Below are 16,404 nucleotides of genomic sequence, written 5' to 3'. Positions count from 1 at the left end.
GAGAGAGAGCCTTTTTTGCCTTCGTTTTGTTTTCTCACTCTGAGCAGGTGTATACTGTATAATTCCCCAGGCTTCCCAGGCCCCTTCTTACCCTTGAAGGATGTGTGTACTGGGTAGGTTTTTTTTTTTTCCTTTGTCAACTTGACCCAAAGCAGGGTCATTTGAGAAGGAGGAGCTTCAGTTGAGAAAATGCCTCCATCAGCTTGGTCTGTAGGCAAGAGTGTGGGGTATTTTCTTGATCAATAATTAATGTGCGGGGATCCAGACCACAACGGGTGATGCCATCCCTGGGCAGGTAGCCCTCAGCTATATTAGAAAGGCGGCAGAGCAAGCCAGGGGGAACAAGATAATACTGTTCCTCCATGGCCTCTGCTTCAGTTGTTGGCTTGAGTTTCTGCTGGGCTCACCTCCGTGATGGACTGTGAGCTAGCTGTCAGATAAAATAAACTCCTTTCCCCCCAAGTTTCTCTTGGTCAGGGTTCTGTCAGAGAACTAGAAAGCAACCTAAGACAATGGGCAAGAGGCAGGAAGGGGCACTCCTGGGATGGTGTGGCTGGTGTGACAGAGTGGGATGGTCGAGAGAAACAACTGGAAAGAAGAGGCTAGCCTAGCCTTTGTACCCCTGCCTCCACTTCTCAGTAAGGAAACCCAAAAGTTCAGAAACCCGACTCAGTCCAGAAACTAGAGGCCACCGATCTCCTTCTTAGGTGGACTCAATTAGAAAACATTAATTTTATGTTTCCATGAATCCTTCACCAGGGTAATAATAAGACTTCTAATACTAAAGTCTAAACTTTATGCCCCTAATTTTCGTTTGATGCTTTTCTATTAGTGATCACCGGAGAATATTTAATCTGAATGTGGGATGAAGGCTGTGACTCCCGGTATGTCCTGTTAGCAAAGAAGTAGAACCTACCGCTGCCACACATTCACCTACATTACTAGTTTATGTTTCTCAGGTCTTACAGGAAGGTCCTCTTCATCCTCGTCCTCTTCTTTCTCCTCCTTCTCCTCCCCATCCTCCTCCTCTTCCTCCTCCTCTTCCACCTTATTTTTAATTGTTATTTTTGTAGTGGTAGTGCACACCTTTAATCCCAGTGCTCAGAAGGCAAAGGCAGGTAGATCTCTGAGCTCAAGGCAAGCCTGTCTATACAGCTTCTTCCAGGATAGCCAAGGCTACCCAGAGAGACTCTGTCTTGAAATGCTTACTTTTATTTATCGTATGTGGTGTGGGTAGGTGCCATGCGTACAGGTCAGAGGATACTTGCAAAAGTTGGTTCTCTCTCTCTCTCCATATAGATCCCAGGGATCAAACTCAAGTAGTCAGGCTTGGTGACAAGTACCTAACTCCCTAAGGCTTAAATATAGTTTCTGAGTAGAGCTAAGACTGGAGGGTCAGGGAGACATCTGTCCTGTATATCATGATAGTAAGTGGCCAGGTATTATTGCCAGACACACCCTCTCTGTGAATGACACTGGGCCACACTTTGGGAAGTCCCCTTAGTGACCAGAGATATCTCTACAATTCCATAAAACAAGGACTCTCCTGTTACAAGTTAAAGGGAAGCGACCAGCTTTGGGTGTCTGGGACACACTCCTTCCTGCCCAAGGAGTGAGTATCAAGTACCAGGTCTTGCTTTGTTTAAAACCCAATGGAATAAGTATTTGTGGATGAAATTCTATGATAGCATTTGGCCTTAAATGAGTCAGGGGAAGGATTGAGCAGAAAAAGATGGATCAGGAGTTATCCTGAGCTAGTTTCCTCACCCCACCCCCCACTGTTGTAGTTCTAAATAAAAGAATTGGGTGTGGTGAAGCACATGCCTACAATCCTAGTAATTCTGGCTCTCAGGGAGTAGAGGCAGGAGTTGCTTGTTGGAGCCAGCCTGGGCTACAAAGTAAGACTTTTAAAAAATTTAAAAGAGATGTGTGTGTGTGTGAGTGTGAGAGAGAGAGAGAGAGAGAGAGAGAGAGAGAGAGAGAGAGAGAGAGAGAGAGAGGAGAAAGTGAGGGAGAGAGGGAGTGGGGAGGGGGCTATGGAGAGATTTGTAGAATAGTGGTTTGTTTTTTACAGTCCTGTGAACATAAATAATGTAACCCTACACTCTCTGTGTGTTGCAGAGGAGCCTGTAGATGGCCCACTTTGTGGTTCACATGATGTGGAAGTGACACGGGTCATTTTGAGAATCTATAGTCCAGAGAAATGCTTCTTAACCAAGGAAAAAATGTATTTTTGTCTGTGTGAGGAATACTTTTCTCCACATGGACAGCTCACGGCTGGCTAGAAGGCAGCTTTAGGCAGCGAGTTCTGCCCTCACTTTGGAAGGTAATGAGTTCCATTCTTTAGTCCAAAAGGAAGGCTGGTCCGTCTGGCTCGGCACGGCTCGGCACGGCTCCGCACGGCTCGGCACGGCTCGGGTCCGTCCGGCTCGGCACGACTCGGGGTGCTCTAAGTTTGGGTTGAAGGTAAGTGCTGACATTTCCACAGAATACCCTTTAGTAGACAGAAAATAACTTTTCTTTCTTTTTTTTTTTTTCTTGTTAACTATCCCTTTGACCTCTTCTTTTCAACAATGACAAGTAATTTTGGAATGAGATTACAAGGTCTCTAGTATTTGTCCTGCCCTTGGAAAGAGCAGCAGAGGATGTGTCAGGAGCAATGCTGTAGCTGTGACACACACACACACACACACTCACACACACTCACACACACATACACACACACTCACACACACACTCACACATACACACACACTCACACACACACACTCACACACATACACACACACACACATACACATACACACATACTCACACACACATACACACACTCACACACACATACACACATACACACACACACTCACACACACTCACACACACACATACACACACACACATACACACACACTCACACACACACACTCACACACATACACACACTCACACATATACACACATACACACACACACACACTCAAAAAGCACAGCTTCTGGGTTTATTCCTACCCCACTTCATTCTATCAGTGAAGAACAGATGATGGTGGGAGGGGTATAGTTCAGTCCTGAGGGAGTCCATTCGCCCATTGATTCTTGGCATAGACATGTGATTTGCTTTGGCCAGTGAGGTCAATAGTAACTATGATGAAAAAAAAAAAAAAACCCAACAACAACTTATAAAACTTCTGTGTTTTGCCATTTATGCTTCTCGCTGTTTTTGGTGATGCTATGGTGTGACCACCACTCCATAAACAAGCCCAGACCAGTCTGACAGCCTTACTTCAGAGGCTGAAAGTGGACCAACTAAGGCCATCCTGGATCTCGAATTCCCAGCCAAGTCACCAGCTGACCACAGAAATCAGAAGAGCCAGTCTAGGAAGGAACTGGCCAGTTAGCACACAAGATCCTGAGAAATAATATTTAAATCACAGTGTCTGGGATAGGTGTGATAGCAAGAACATACACACACACACACACTGGAGCAAGGCAAGGTGACTAAGATGATAAGTAGAGAACTGAGCAACATGGAGCATGTGCCCTGGGCCCCTCTTTACACCACACTCAGTGTGGACTTACTCTTGCTATCACCATATGTCAAGTAATTAAAAGAACCTAATGGAAGTCCAAAACTGACCACTCACCTCAAGATCCACCTCAGACACAACATTTGCTTCAACTCTACGACTTTGTGTGGGTTTCATAGCTTCCTGCAACTCCTAAAATTATACAAAGAATTGTATGTATGTGTTTATATGCATTTTTCCTTAATTGGAAAAAGATGCTAGAACACACAGAGTAACAAAGAAATACCTATGTTCATGTGGCTTAAAATGAACGCTATTTAATCACGCTTGCATTCTGGTTTTTAAGTATAAAGCAAATAAAAATTACAGTTATATGAGGCCTGTGGGTCTTCCCAGAGCGCAGCACATAGGACAGACACTTAATACATATTTGGTGAGTCAGAAAAGGTGCAGGCTACACAGTGACTACTAACCACGTCTGTTATGGCGATTTTACTATGTCGCTCATTTCTCGAGGGTCCGGCCTGAATTTTTCCCCATCTAGCTGCTCTCCAACCTTCTCCCCCAACCTTCATGCTTCAGAAACTTTATTTTACACTTCCAAGGCTGCAACTCTGCAGGGAAGTCAAAACATAGGCCAAAGGACATAACAGATATGTAGGGGCCTGTAGGGGCAACGGAAGCTTCAACTGAGGAACTCTCCATTCTCTTCCCAAGCCGTGTGTCGCCTCTGGATCTCAGGCCCCCTAAAACTATGTGGAAAGCTTCTCTCAGCTGAAACTTGCAGAAAAAAACAGAAGGTCTCACACCATCCTTCAGATAGTGGCAAGGCTGGGGGCTTTCCATCATCAACACACATCTGGAAGTTAGAATCCCAAAAAGATGAGCGGTCCATTATCATGACAGTTATAGTGAGTAGCAGGGAAATTTTCTCTTGCACACGCTTGTGAGCGAGTTTTTTTTTTTTTTTTTTTTTTTTTTTTTTTTTTTTTTTTTTTTTTTTTTACAGTTGTAACTTAGGTTTGGCTATCAACAGGCTACATAGAAGTGTTAGTCCACCAGCAAAGACCGAGGCTGAAAGTGAACCAACTAAGGCCATCCTGGATCTCGAATTCCCAGCCAAGTCACCAGCTGACCACAGAAATCAGAAGATTTGTCTACCAAGGTGAAAGATTTATTTTAAAAAATGAATAAAAATACAGAGCACAGGAGTGATATATTTGCCTCTTAATTACAATGACATAAAATCAGTGTGTGTTGGAAGAGGTTGGAAGGAAACACAAAGGCATAAAATAATTACTGTGTTGCAGAGCAACGGCATTATGGGTGAATGCTTCAGACTTTATTTCTTAGAATCTTTTCCAGTTTAAGGGGCAGTGAATCAAAAACAACAAGCTTTCATCTTCAAACAGGGCCGTCTTGCAAGAGCTCAGAAACAAAACTATCTTGGTCGTGTCTAGACCATTGAGAAAATAAGATTCTAATCCATCCGCTTCTTAGACTGAAATCAGAAAATTCATAGGCTGCCACCAGCTCCGCCAAAACCTAGCTACGAGCCTTCAGAAGTCATTAAACTGGACGGCCTCCTCTCCTCCCCCAACACGGCTCCTGGCTCTTTGAAACAGGGTTTCAAGTACTCTAGATTGGCCTCAAACTCCCTATGTAGCTGAAGAGGAGCCTGGACTCATGTTGCTTTTACAAAGCTGTATCTATCTCCACCTCCACCTGAGTTCTGGGATCACGGGTATACACCACCACACCAGGTCTATGCGGTGCTGGGGGTCAACCGCACGGCTCCATGCATGCCAGGCAAGCATCTCACTGACTGAGCGCATCCTCAGCCTTACACTGCTCTCTATGAAGACTTGGGGTCCTTTGATTTTTTCCACTTGTGTGTGTGTGTGTGTGTGTGTGTGTGTGTGTGTGAGAGAGAGAGAGAGAGAGAGAGAGAGAGAGAGAGAGAGAGAGAGAGAGAGAGAGACATGCGTAGCAAGTGGGTACATGTAGAGGCCAGAAATGGATGTAAGGATATCCTCCTTAGTCACTGCTTGCCCTTAATTTTTGAGACATGGTCTTTCATCCAACTCGGAGGCTTCATGCTTCAGCTAGACTGGCCAGCTAGCGAGCCCCTAGGACCCGCCTCTACCCCAGTGCTGCCACACCCAGCTTTTAGATGGGTGCTGGGCATCTGAACTCAGGTCTTGGTGTCTACATAACAAGCACCATATCCACCAGGTCATCTCCCAGGTTTCCTCTCTCTATAAAAGTTTAAGACAGAAGTCTTAAACTCTCTTTGGGTGTTCTAGAAGTTACCCTACAACGCAATGTATGACTGTGAAGTACTATGAGTGAATGTTTAATACACACCAGAATTCTAAACACCCAAGCCATCATGGATTCCCTTCAGAGCGCCCGTCTCCTTGACTGCCACACTTGCTCTGCACCTACAGTAAAGTAGATGCTCTGTCCTCAAAGGCAGATTAGAGACAGTGGAGAGGGACCAGGTACAGCTCCCAGTGAATTAGAAGGCAGTCACACGGCCATGAGTATTTTAGGTCAGAAAGGAAGTTGTTATTAAAAATGGATTTTCTTCTGTAGCTCATAAACAACTATTCAAAAGTACTTGGAGGGCTCTCATGATGCTCAAGAGGTAAGGACACTTGCTGCCAAACCTGATAGACTGAGTTTGATTTCCAGGAGCCACATAGGTAGAAGGAGAGAAGTGATTTCTGCAAGTTGCCTTTCAACCTCTACAGACACATATGCACACACACAAAAATAAATAACTGTAGGGGGAATTAAAAAGTAAAACCGAGAAGGCCTTGAATGATGACAATATTTGTTCTCAAGGCAGGACCTCAGAAGTGAAGACCAAGTCCATGTCATATACAGAGAAAGGTCCCTGGCTTGCCAAACTCATTGCCATTATTTTAGGAAAGGATGGTGAATTCTGTTTGTCTTGATTTAACTGTCAAAAAATATGTAAAAAAAAAAAAAATTCGAATAGCATGACCAAAAAGCTGTTAGCTGTGCCAAAATAAATTCTGAACTACAAAATTCAGAACATGATTTGCTTGCTATTATTATAGAATGAGCTTGCAGGGCTGAGATGTTTATTTTTAATACCATTGGCATTTAACCTTTAACCTCTTATTTGCTCTGTAAATGTCAAGTCCAAGCAAAGTGGGGAATAAAAATATCAGGGTCTGGGGCCGTGGTTCAGTGCCACAGCACTGTCCTGCGTACACAAAACCTGGGCAGATCCTTAGCACCACAAAAATAATCAACTGAAAATAAAATAAGCCAAGTCTGGTGACACACACCTTTTATCCCAGCATCTGGGATAAAGACAGGTGGTTCCCTGAGGCCAGCCTGGTCTACAGAGTGAGCTCTAGGATAGCCAGGACTGCTCAGAGAAACCCTGTCTCAAAAAACAAAACCCAAACAAAAGAAAAAAAAAACAAAACAAAACGAAACCAAAAAATACTATTGAGAAAAACTTAATTACATACTGGTAAAAATACAAGTTGCTGTATCTTGGATCTATGTACACATATATGCACACATGGGGCTAGAGAGATGGCTCAGCAGTTGCAGCAATGGTTGTGCTTGCAAAGGACCCAGGTTTGACCCTCAGTATCCACAGCCATCCCTAACTCTAGTTCCGAGGAATTTAGATGCCCTCTGCTTGCCTTCCCAGGCCCGGGGAACCATGCACATGGTCATGTGTATGGTACACAGACATACATGCACATGTGATTAAACTTTTATATCACTCTTAACATAAATTTTATATAAGTATAAGCATAAATCTTAAATTATATATATTATATAATATAGATATTCTATAGATATGATATATATATAAATGAGATATATACATAATATATATATCATATATATCTTAAATTACTCAAATTCAAATCTGGAAAAGCATGACTGTATGCACCTACATATCTCACTATGAGGTTCAGAGTATCTTATGGTTGTCTAGAGGTATCAAACTATGTTTGCATATTACAGCCAGATGTGGCACATGTCTGTAATGCCAGCAGTTGGGTGGCTGAGGCAGGACGACTATAATTTAGAAGCCAGCCTAGGTGGACTGTCTTAAGATTGCATTTAAGCCTGAGTGCGTTAGACGCGGAACAGAGATGATGATGAAAAGCTTTCACAAGTTCTTTCCAAGCAGTGGGACCCGAGTCCTCTCTCACCAGCAGATGAGAAGCACTCTTCCATGTAGTCTAATGTGACTTCACCACACACCAGAAGCAGTCAAATCGGTGGCCACCAAGAACGCTTGCAGGTGCTTGCTCTCTATCCTTAAAGATAACTCTTGCGATAGCCCTCGAGTTCCTGCACTGCGAAAGAGGGGTTGCCATGCAGCAGCAGCAGCGGGAGCTGGAGCATTTCACGGAAACAGAGGGTGAAGGGTAACAAGGGAAGCCAAAGGCGTGGCTTAGCCATCTTCACTCAGGTTCCGGCAGCTCCAAATTAGCGCAGCTGTACCGAAGCTTTCCGTGTTTAAGCTGCCAGATTCCACAGGTACAAAATACCCGGCAACCTCCTTCCCTAGCGAGGCCCAAAGAGAAAGATGTGGATGTAGCGATGAACACTGACATCACTGCTGGGTACGCAGCTGCAGCTGCCGTTTAGACCCTGTGGCTAGCAAGTAGAGGGAGGAAGTTTTGTGGTTCACGGACACACACTGAGCTTGTAGTGGCTCGGAGCAGATGAACCACAGACGAGCATGCTTGGCCTGTCAGTGACAGGATATTAAAGAATGAGCAGCAGCACAGGCTCTAGGCTGCACGCGTGTCTACAAGATAACCAGGTAACATTGTCAGTGTAATAGCCATGACCATACCTCTTTGGATGGGACATGTATTTCTTTTTTTCTTTTTCTTCTCTCTTTTTTTTTTTTTTGGTTTTTCGAGACAGGGTTTTTCTGTGTAGCCCTGGCTGTCCTGGAACTCACTCTGTAGACCAGGCTGGCCTGGAACTCAGAAATCCACCTGCCTCTGCCTCCCAAGTGCTGGGATTAAAGGCGTGCGCCACCACCGCCCGGCGGGACGTGTATTTCTTGTTTACTCTCCAGACACCAGATTGTGTCTTGGTCTCTAGTCACTAAAGTTCCCACCAGCCGAGTCCTCAGCAGAGATGGGGGTGGGGCGGCTTTCACCTTTCCTTGCTTCCTCTCTGTCCATCCAGTGGCCTGATGGACTTTCTTCCAAGAGAGGGAGCCCTAGGCTGGCCTACCACATGCACCCCAAGGTAGTAGTGTCCTGAACTAGCTGTTCTTTAACCTTCCCTCGGGCAGTCACGCTTACCCCTCCTCTCCAGTTTAGTTGAATTGTGTTGTTTTGGCCAGGGGACTTCTAGAATCTGACAATAAAAGAACTAGAGTGACTTCCCAGAGAACATTCCAAATGCATTCCAGACTTACTAAATACAGACCAGTCTCCACCCGAAGGAACATATCTCCCCCTTGATCAGCTGTCTACCAGATCCCTAAGTTATAAATTTGTTCTGTGGCCAGATGTGGTGGTGCACACCTTTGATCCCAGAACTTGGGAGGCAGGGGCAGGTAAATCTTTGGGTTCAAGGCTAATCTGATCTACAAAGTGGGTTCCAAGACAGCCTACACAGAGAAACCCTGTCTTAAATAAACGAATGAACGAATGAACAAATCGGAACTGTGTTTGTGGGCACTATACCTGCTAACAGCTCAGGAGTAATACACAGTAAAGACAAAGGAATATGGCTCAGGTGCTTTCAAAGGCAATGGCCAAGTCAGATTTTTACTCAATCAGCTCTGCATATTTTGTTCACAGAAACCCTATCAATCACATTCTCTGGGGCCAGGACAGAAAGCAGACTCACATACATAGGGTTTAGTCTATCATACAGCAAACAGACCATGGCTACTCACTATCTTGTCGTGGATACAAAGCCAGAGTCTGTGAAGGAAGCTTTAGCCAACAGGGCATTCTACACTCTTCTAAACAACATTTCTTCATTTATAATGATGAACAGAGATTTTTTTCCCCCCACCTCTTCAAGCTTCCTAATGAAAAAGGTAATGACTATGGCCTGGTAATATATTCTAGGTTTTCCAAGATAAACTAGTATCCCATTGTTAATGAATATGAGGGAGAAGTGAACTATAGATTGTGTTCATAAATCTGAAGTGACAATTTTCATCGAGAGTCACAGCTGAGTAAGTCATACGTCCTTTCGTATAGATGGAGAATCTAATATGCTCCCAGACCTTCCTGAAAAGTGCGCTCGCTCTCTCTCTCTCTCTCTCTCTCTCTCTCTCTCTCTCTCTCTCTCTCGCTCTCTCCTTCCTCCCTCCCTCCCTCCCTCCTCTCTGTCACATACACAATTAGTTACTTGACAAAAGGAACTCGCTTGTCTGAGCGGACAGATGGAGGAGATACAGTCCTATCAAGGGGGAAGAGGCATGGTGGCCAACGCCAGAGGCAGCCGACACGTTGAATCAGCAAGCAGGAAGCAGGGAGAGACAACGGCTGGAACTCAGCTCCCATTTTCCTTTGTGTTCAACCCCCAGCCCGTGGACCGGTGCCACCCTGTAAAGAGTGGATCTTGCAGCCTCTACAAACCTAAGCTAGAAACTCTCAGATATGCCCAAAGGTTTCGTTCTGTGATGATTCTAAGTCTTATCAGCTTGCCAATCAAGAGCAACCATCACACAAACACACAGAGAGTTCACAGTGCAGGTGTTCTTCCGCGGGCCTGGCCAAGGGCCCATGCTCTGTGCTAATTCTTGGCCACACCCACTGAGGGTAATGGCCCATCCCTTCCTGTCCTTAAACAGCTGAGGGATTCAACTGGGCAGGCCCAGACAGATGCATAACACAGAAGTTCCATTCAGGCGGAGAGACTTCTTACAGAAACATTGAGCTTTCTTACAGGGCTGAGATGTGGGTACCTGTTCTAAGGTGACTTCACACAGCTGATAAGCTCACTCAAACTTCCAAGTCATGGAAGAAACAATTTTCCTTTAATTTTGTCCAAATGAATCTAGATACCAGAGTTCTTTCTGTCTACAGCACATCTATTTCAGGATGGCCAGATGTTTCAACTTTTCCAGGCAGTAAACTGTGGCCCGGGCAACCATATCTGATGCACAGATAGCCTCCTAGTGACCCTCGACCTGCCCATCTGTGCTGTTGGCAGGGAACCCAGGAGGAGGTGACTACACCTTGTCTGCCCTGATAAATCAACCGAGAAAGGGACTCTTAAGACACACCTCCTCCACATCTGATGGAGAGAGCACTTTTCAACTAAGCTACCCCAACTGCAAGGAGCCAAACTGAGCGTGTTTTCCCACGTCTCTGGAAAAGGCATCACAGGCTAATTTGGAGTCTACATAGCCAAAAAAGTGAGTTTAAACTAAGGAGTTTTCTCAAGGTAGCACTTAAGCGGTTAAATACAGTAAAATTCTTTAAGTCCTTGACATAAACACATTGATTTTTTTAAAAGAAATATTGAACCATGGAAAGTAATTACAGTAATTCGTAGGCACCAGGACTGTCACACTGCTCAAGTCCAAGCGGTCAGAGGCCGGAGAAACTCCACCCAACCGCAGCTCAGGGCATGCTATGAGAGTGGACTGCCTTCTAAAACCTCGACACTGGCGGCGGAAGCTTATTTATAAATGAAGTATTCTCTCTCAGGGGCAAAGGTGACATAAATTTGAACTATGTGAAAAGTAAAAGCGTGGGGCCAGGATGCCTTTTAAATCACATGCCATCGATTTGTTTTTAAATCATTCTTTTGAATAAACAGCGCGGGGGGTCCAAGGGCTGTTTGTGAGGTGAATGTGGGTTCTACCCTGCCTGCGCCGCGGATGCTTGGCGCTGGGGAGCTGGGATACAGATTTCTCAAGCTAGCGCTATGCTAGGCATCTTTTTTAGTAAGCTTCACCCTCAGCGCTAGTAAACAACGAGAAAGCCAGGAGGACAAGTTCCTCCGCCAAGGTGCAAGTGTGGAAACTTTGAAGCCTTCTAGAACTTTAAAAAAGTTTATTTTTAAGTTTTTTAAAGTTCTTTGAAGTTATTTTTTCTTTTGGTCCGGGTGGACTGGCAATCTCTTGTTTTTCTCCTTCGGTAGGAAAGCCACACCACGGCAAAGCCCAGGGGATATGGCTAAGGTTATTGGAACCGAGAGAGGAGGGTGACTAGGCTGGGGACTCCTCTGGGGTAGTGGCAAAAGTCTTAAATGAGTTAGAGAGAGACAGTCCATGCCTTACACTCCCCCAAGTGCCAAGTGGGAAACAACAAAACCGGGAACGCTCTCAGAGAGCTGTGGCGTGTAGACCAGGGTGGAGGTCCTCTCGAGCTGGGGACCGGGTGGGGCCCTCGGCAAAAGGTGTTTACCCCACACAGGGACCCTACGGGCCTGGGCTCCCGGCCAGCGTGGCTGCTGCTGCGCGCTGTCGTCACAGGGTCCCTGCAGCCCCGGCCACCGCCAGGTGCTCCGCAGTACCTGGCGCTCCAGCCTGCCTTTGTGCAGCGCTCGGCCCAACAACCAGCGCAGGCGGGGCTGCCCGGGTCCTCCTCGATGCCAGGAGGACGGCTGCGGGATCAGCCTGCCAGGGAGCTCACGCCGGTACCTGCCCAGGGGAGAGGAGCCGAGGGACACAGACGTGCCCCTCACCTTCTCTGTAGGAGAAAAGAGTCTCCGGTTCCACGACTGTGCTAGTGAAAAAGACATGCCCACTCTCTAGTCTCAGACAGCTGGCAGCCACAACACTGCCACCAAAACTTTCCCGGCGCAGAAAGTCACTTCAGAGAGTTTTCCTTTCCCTCCTCGGTCCCCTTTCCCGGCTAAGACCCGGTTTACAGAAAACAGCAGGAAATCAACGCTCCAGAAGTGCACACTCCCGCGTCCACCTTCTCCACCCCCTGGTCTGGGCAGCGTGCCCAAGGTAGGTGCCCGCTTCGGAGCTTCCTGCCCCATCCCAGGGTCAAGCGTCCTGGGACACGGCGTAGCCAACTCACCATGGTGACTCCCGCCGCGGTCGCGCCTCCGCCGGGTCCGGCTGCCTAGGCACTGAGAATGGAACGCGGTCTCCTGGGTGAACTTCAAAAGTTGGCTTCCTTCGCCAAAAAACAAGCTCCAGACAACCAAGCACTCACAGGAGCCAATGGAAACCCAGAGGGGACTCCATCCAGGCGGGATCCGGGACGCTAGGTGAAGGCAAAACTTAGCAGTCCCGGTATACACTCGGACCTGGCGATCTCCAACTGTCTAGAGATGCACCCTGGTGCGCTCTGCGGGGATTGCTTGCCCAGCTGTTTTGCCTGGACCCTCTTTCTCTTAACACTTAATCCGAACTCTTAACTGGCTCTGGTTGGGCTCGGGCCGGGCAATCTGTCCATAAATGGAGAATTCAGCCCAGGCCTGACCAATCAGAACTTGTTTTCGCAGCGTCACTCCTCAGGGAAGCCGAGGTAGCCAACAAGCGTGGAACTACAAGATCCAAAGGCCTCTGGATCCTGTAGTCCTGCGGCCTCGGCCTCGCTACCCTGCAGAGCACGCCGCTGTCCTAGCCGTCCCCAGGGAGCCACCCCCAAACCGAAGGGATGAAAACACTCGGGGAGACTAGGAAACTGCTCTCCTGTCTCTTCTTTTTACGGAGAAACTTAGCATCGATTTAGCTCCCACGCATGATTTTCCTAGATTCTTTTTTAAAGAAATATTTTATCTGCATAAAAGATCACAAAGTCGCAGCTCAAAGGAAATCCTTTTTCTTTTCTTTTCTTTTTTTTTCTTTCTGGATTGTGAGGAAAGTCGAAAATACTTCCTCCATTCGTCCTTTATACCTGAATTAATTTTCTCGGGAAACGGGGGGGGGGGGGGGGGGGGAGGAGGGAGAAGAGAGAGAGAGAGAGAGAGAGAGAGAGAGAGAGAGAGAGAGAGAGAGAGAGAGAGAGAGAGAGAGAGAGAGAGAGAGAGAGAGGTGCTTGGACCTCAGCGGTGTCCGGTTTCAGGAAACCAGGTAGCCTAGGAGAGAGGGGAACTCAGAAGAAGAGTTCAGGAAGAAAAGTTCCAGAGCACAGAAAATCGTGAGATTCCGTCGTTCCCCTTCACCTGAATCTAGGATCCTAAGGTTGCAAAGGATAGTAAAAATAAATAAATACATTAATAATTAATTAATTAAAAATCGTCTTGGCTAGGAAGAGTTTTGCTCTTCGTTTTAATGTGATGCATACCTACAGAGGACTATGGCCAAACCAGGAAAAGGAGCGAATGCCAATACACCCTGCAACAAGAAGGGCCCAGGAAAACTAATTATGTGAAAGAGGTCAAGGTCAAAGTTTACCACGCACAATTCCTTGTGTTACAGTAGTGGGTAGGGACCGCTGCAGCTCTTGGCTGCTTGGGAGGTGTGGGGTGTGGAGTGACAGATGATGGAACAAAGGGGCTTTGTCTTGGGGCATGGTCCAAGTATATCCCCCATGTACTGATGCTGGTGGTAAAAAGCTGGCTACACCCCAAACCCCTGAAATGTACATTTTAAAGTAAGAATCTTTGTTTGTTTGTTTGTTTGTTTGTTTGTTTTTCGAGACAGGGTTTCTCTGTGTAGCCCTGGCTGTCCTGGAACTCACTCTGTAGACCAGGCTGGCCTCGAACTCAGAAATCCGCCTGCCTCTGCCTCCCAAGTGCTGGGATTAAAGCCGTGTGCCACCACTGCCCTGCTTAAAGTAAGAATCTTATGGTATGTGAATTACATCAGTTCTTAAAAGGGGTGGGGATGGGGGTTCACACATGCTTTTCTGAGCATGTGCAGTTCAGAGGACACCTTTCGGGAGCTGGTTCTCTCTCCATCATGTTGGTCCCCAGGGTTGAACTCAGGTGGTCAGGTTTGGCAGCAAGTGCCCTTATCCACGGAGTTATCTCACACCAATTTGAAAGAAAGTCATGTTGGAATTTTTATAACCATTCCCTCTGTTTGGGCAACAAAGGACTGAATTCCTTTCACAGGAGATAGGCCACACACAAGGCGCACAACCATGCCAAACCTTGCTGGCTTTATGGTCTGGCATGAAGACAACAAGCAATGGTTGGGGGTGGCTCACCTGGAGCTGGAAGACCTGCCTGCTTTGCCAATGTGAGGACCTGAGTTAGAGCCCTAAAACCAATGTGAAAAACACTGATGTGTCATGGGATGCTGGGGAGGCAGAGACAGGCAGAAAAGCTTAGGGTTCACTGGCCAGGCAGCCTACCTACTCCATGGTTTCCGGGTCAATAAGAAACCCTAATCTCAAAAACAAAAAGAAAAAGGTCAGAGGCCTGGCTCAGTGGTTAAGACCACCGGTTGTTCTCACAGGGGCTGGGATTTGATTCTCAGCACCTACATTGCTGCTCACAATCTTTTGCTCATTTGTAACTCCAGTCCATTTGTAATTCTGAAAGCTGAGGCAGGAGGATTGCTTCAGCCCAGGGGATCTAGCCAGCCTGGGTTAGAGTGAGACCCCATTAAGACAAAAACAAACAAAATATAATCAGAAGTAAAGAAGAAAAATGACAGCCAAGCCTTTGACAAGCAGGTGTGACCTCCATGTGCCCAGACATGGCTCCTTATGTCACAGAGGTGTGCTACCTTCAAAGTTGTATAAGGCATTTTAAGAACTAAGTCTGAGCTTACAGACAACACAAGAGCCGGGCAGTGGTGGCGCACGCCTTTAATCCCAGCACTTGGGAGGCAGAAGCAGGTGGATTTCTGAGTTCGAGGCCAGCCTGGTCTACAGAGTGAGTTCCAGGACAGCCAGGGCTACACAGAAAAACCCTGTCTCGAAAAACAAACAAAAAACAAACAAACAAACAACAACAACAACAAAGCCAACAGACAACACAAGAAACACTAGGTTTTAGGTCCAAAATAAAGACACATGCCTAAGCCCATCCATGGGCCAGCCTCTCTCTTTCTCTGTGTCTCTCTCTGTCTCTCTGTCTCTCATCTCTCAACAAGATCTCTCTCTATAACCCAGGCTAATCTTAAACCTCCAAATTCTCCTATATTGATACTGGGGCATAATTTACCAGTTACAAGGAATATATTGAAAACTGCTTTAAAACTAATTGTCAATTTTATTATTATCTGAGGGTTTTTGGGTTGGTTTTATTTTTTGAGACAGGGTTTCTCTCTGCAGCTCTGGCTGCCCTGGAACTTGTTTGTAGACCTGGTTGGCCTCAAACTCATAGATCCAAATTAAAAAGAAAGAAAGAAAAAAAAAAGTTTAGGGCTTAGAGAATGTAGCTTGGTTGGTGCAGAACCTGCCTAGCATGCGCCGAGCCCTGGATCTGATTCTGAGCACATCCCAACATGTGTGAAGTGGTCCACATTTGTTATTAAAAATCCCTTTGGGTTGTGGAGGGAGAAGGATTAGGAGCTTAAAGGTAATCCTCAGATGCTTAATAAGTTTGAAGCCAGGCTGGCTTCAAACAAACAAACAAACAAACACCCAGAGTGCTTTGTTTACACTGCTCTCTTTTCCAGTCAAGAGATGCTCTTAATCTAGGCAGTCAGGATTTGGATGAGAACGCCCCACCCCCACCCACCGCCCCAGCCCATTTCCCAGAATTTTATGGCACCATCCTGTTCTAGATTTTGAGCAGTCACTCGGCTAACTAGACTTGTTGGTATATGAAACAGACTGTAAGATCTTAATTTTTTGTGCCCTTCAGTTCCCTCATGTGTAAACCACTTTGACATGAGAGATTAAACGCACATGGAATCGGTCCACAGAGGTGATTCCCCTAACCTTCCACCCTTCCCAAGCTCCAAGTCAGGGATTCAGATGTGGGACTCTGGCTGAAGTCAGGCAGTCCTGCCCCTGAATTGCAC

At 46.3% G+C, this 16,404-nt stretch overlaps 1 protein-coding gene across 1 annotated transcript in view; it reads right to left on the bottom strand.

Moving 5' to 3' along the window:
- Positions 1-12,908, bottom strand: part of Myo1e (myosin IE) — a 191,202-nt gene extending 178,294 nt beyond the window's left edge. The window contains exon 1 of the mRNA XM_076926187.1: positions 12,554-12,908. Within this exon, the coding sequence (XP_076782302.1) occupies positions 12,554-12,556 (3 nt within the window). The 5' untranslated portion in view covers positions 12,557-12,908. The remainder of the gene's footprint in view (positions 1-12,553) is intronic.
- Between the last annotated feature and the right edge of the window lie 3,496 nt (positions 12,909-16,404).

Source organism: Arvicanthis niloticus, chromosome 27 (assembly GCF_011762505.2).
Source record: "Arvicanthis niloticus isolate mArvNil1 chromosome 27, mArvNil1.pat.X, whole genome shotgun sequence".
Lineage (NCBI taxonomy): Eukaryota > Metazoa > Chordata > Mammalia > Rodentia > Muridae > Arvicanthis > Arvicanthis niloticus.
This window is presented reverse-complemented; position numbering and strand designations above follow the sequence as displayed.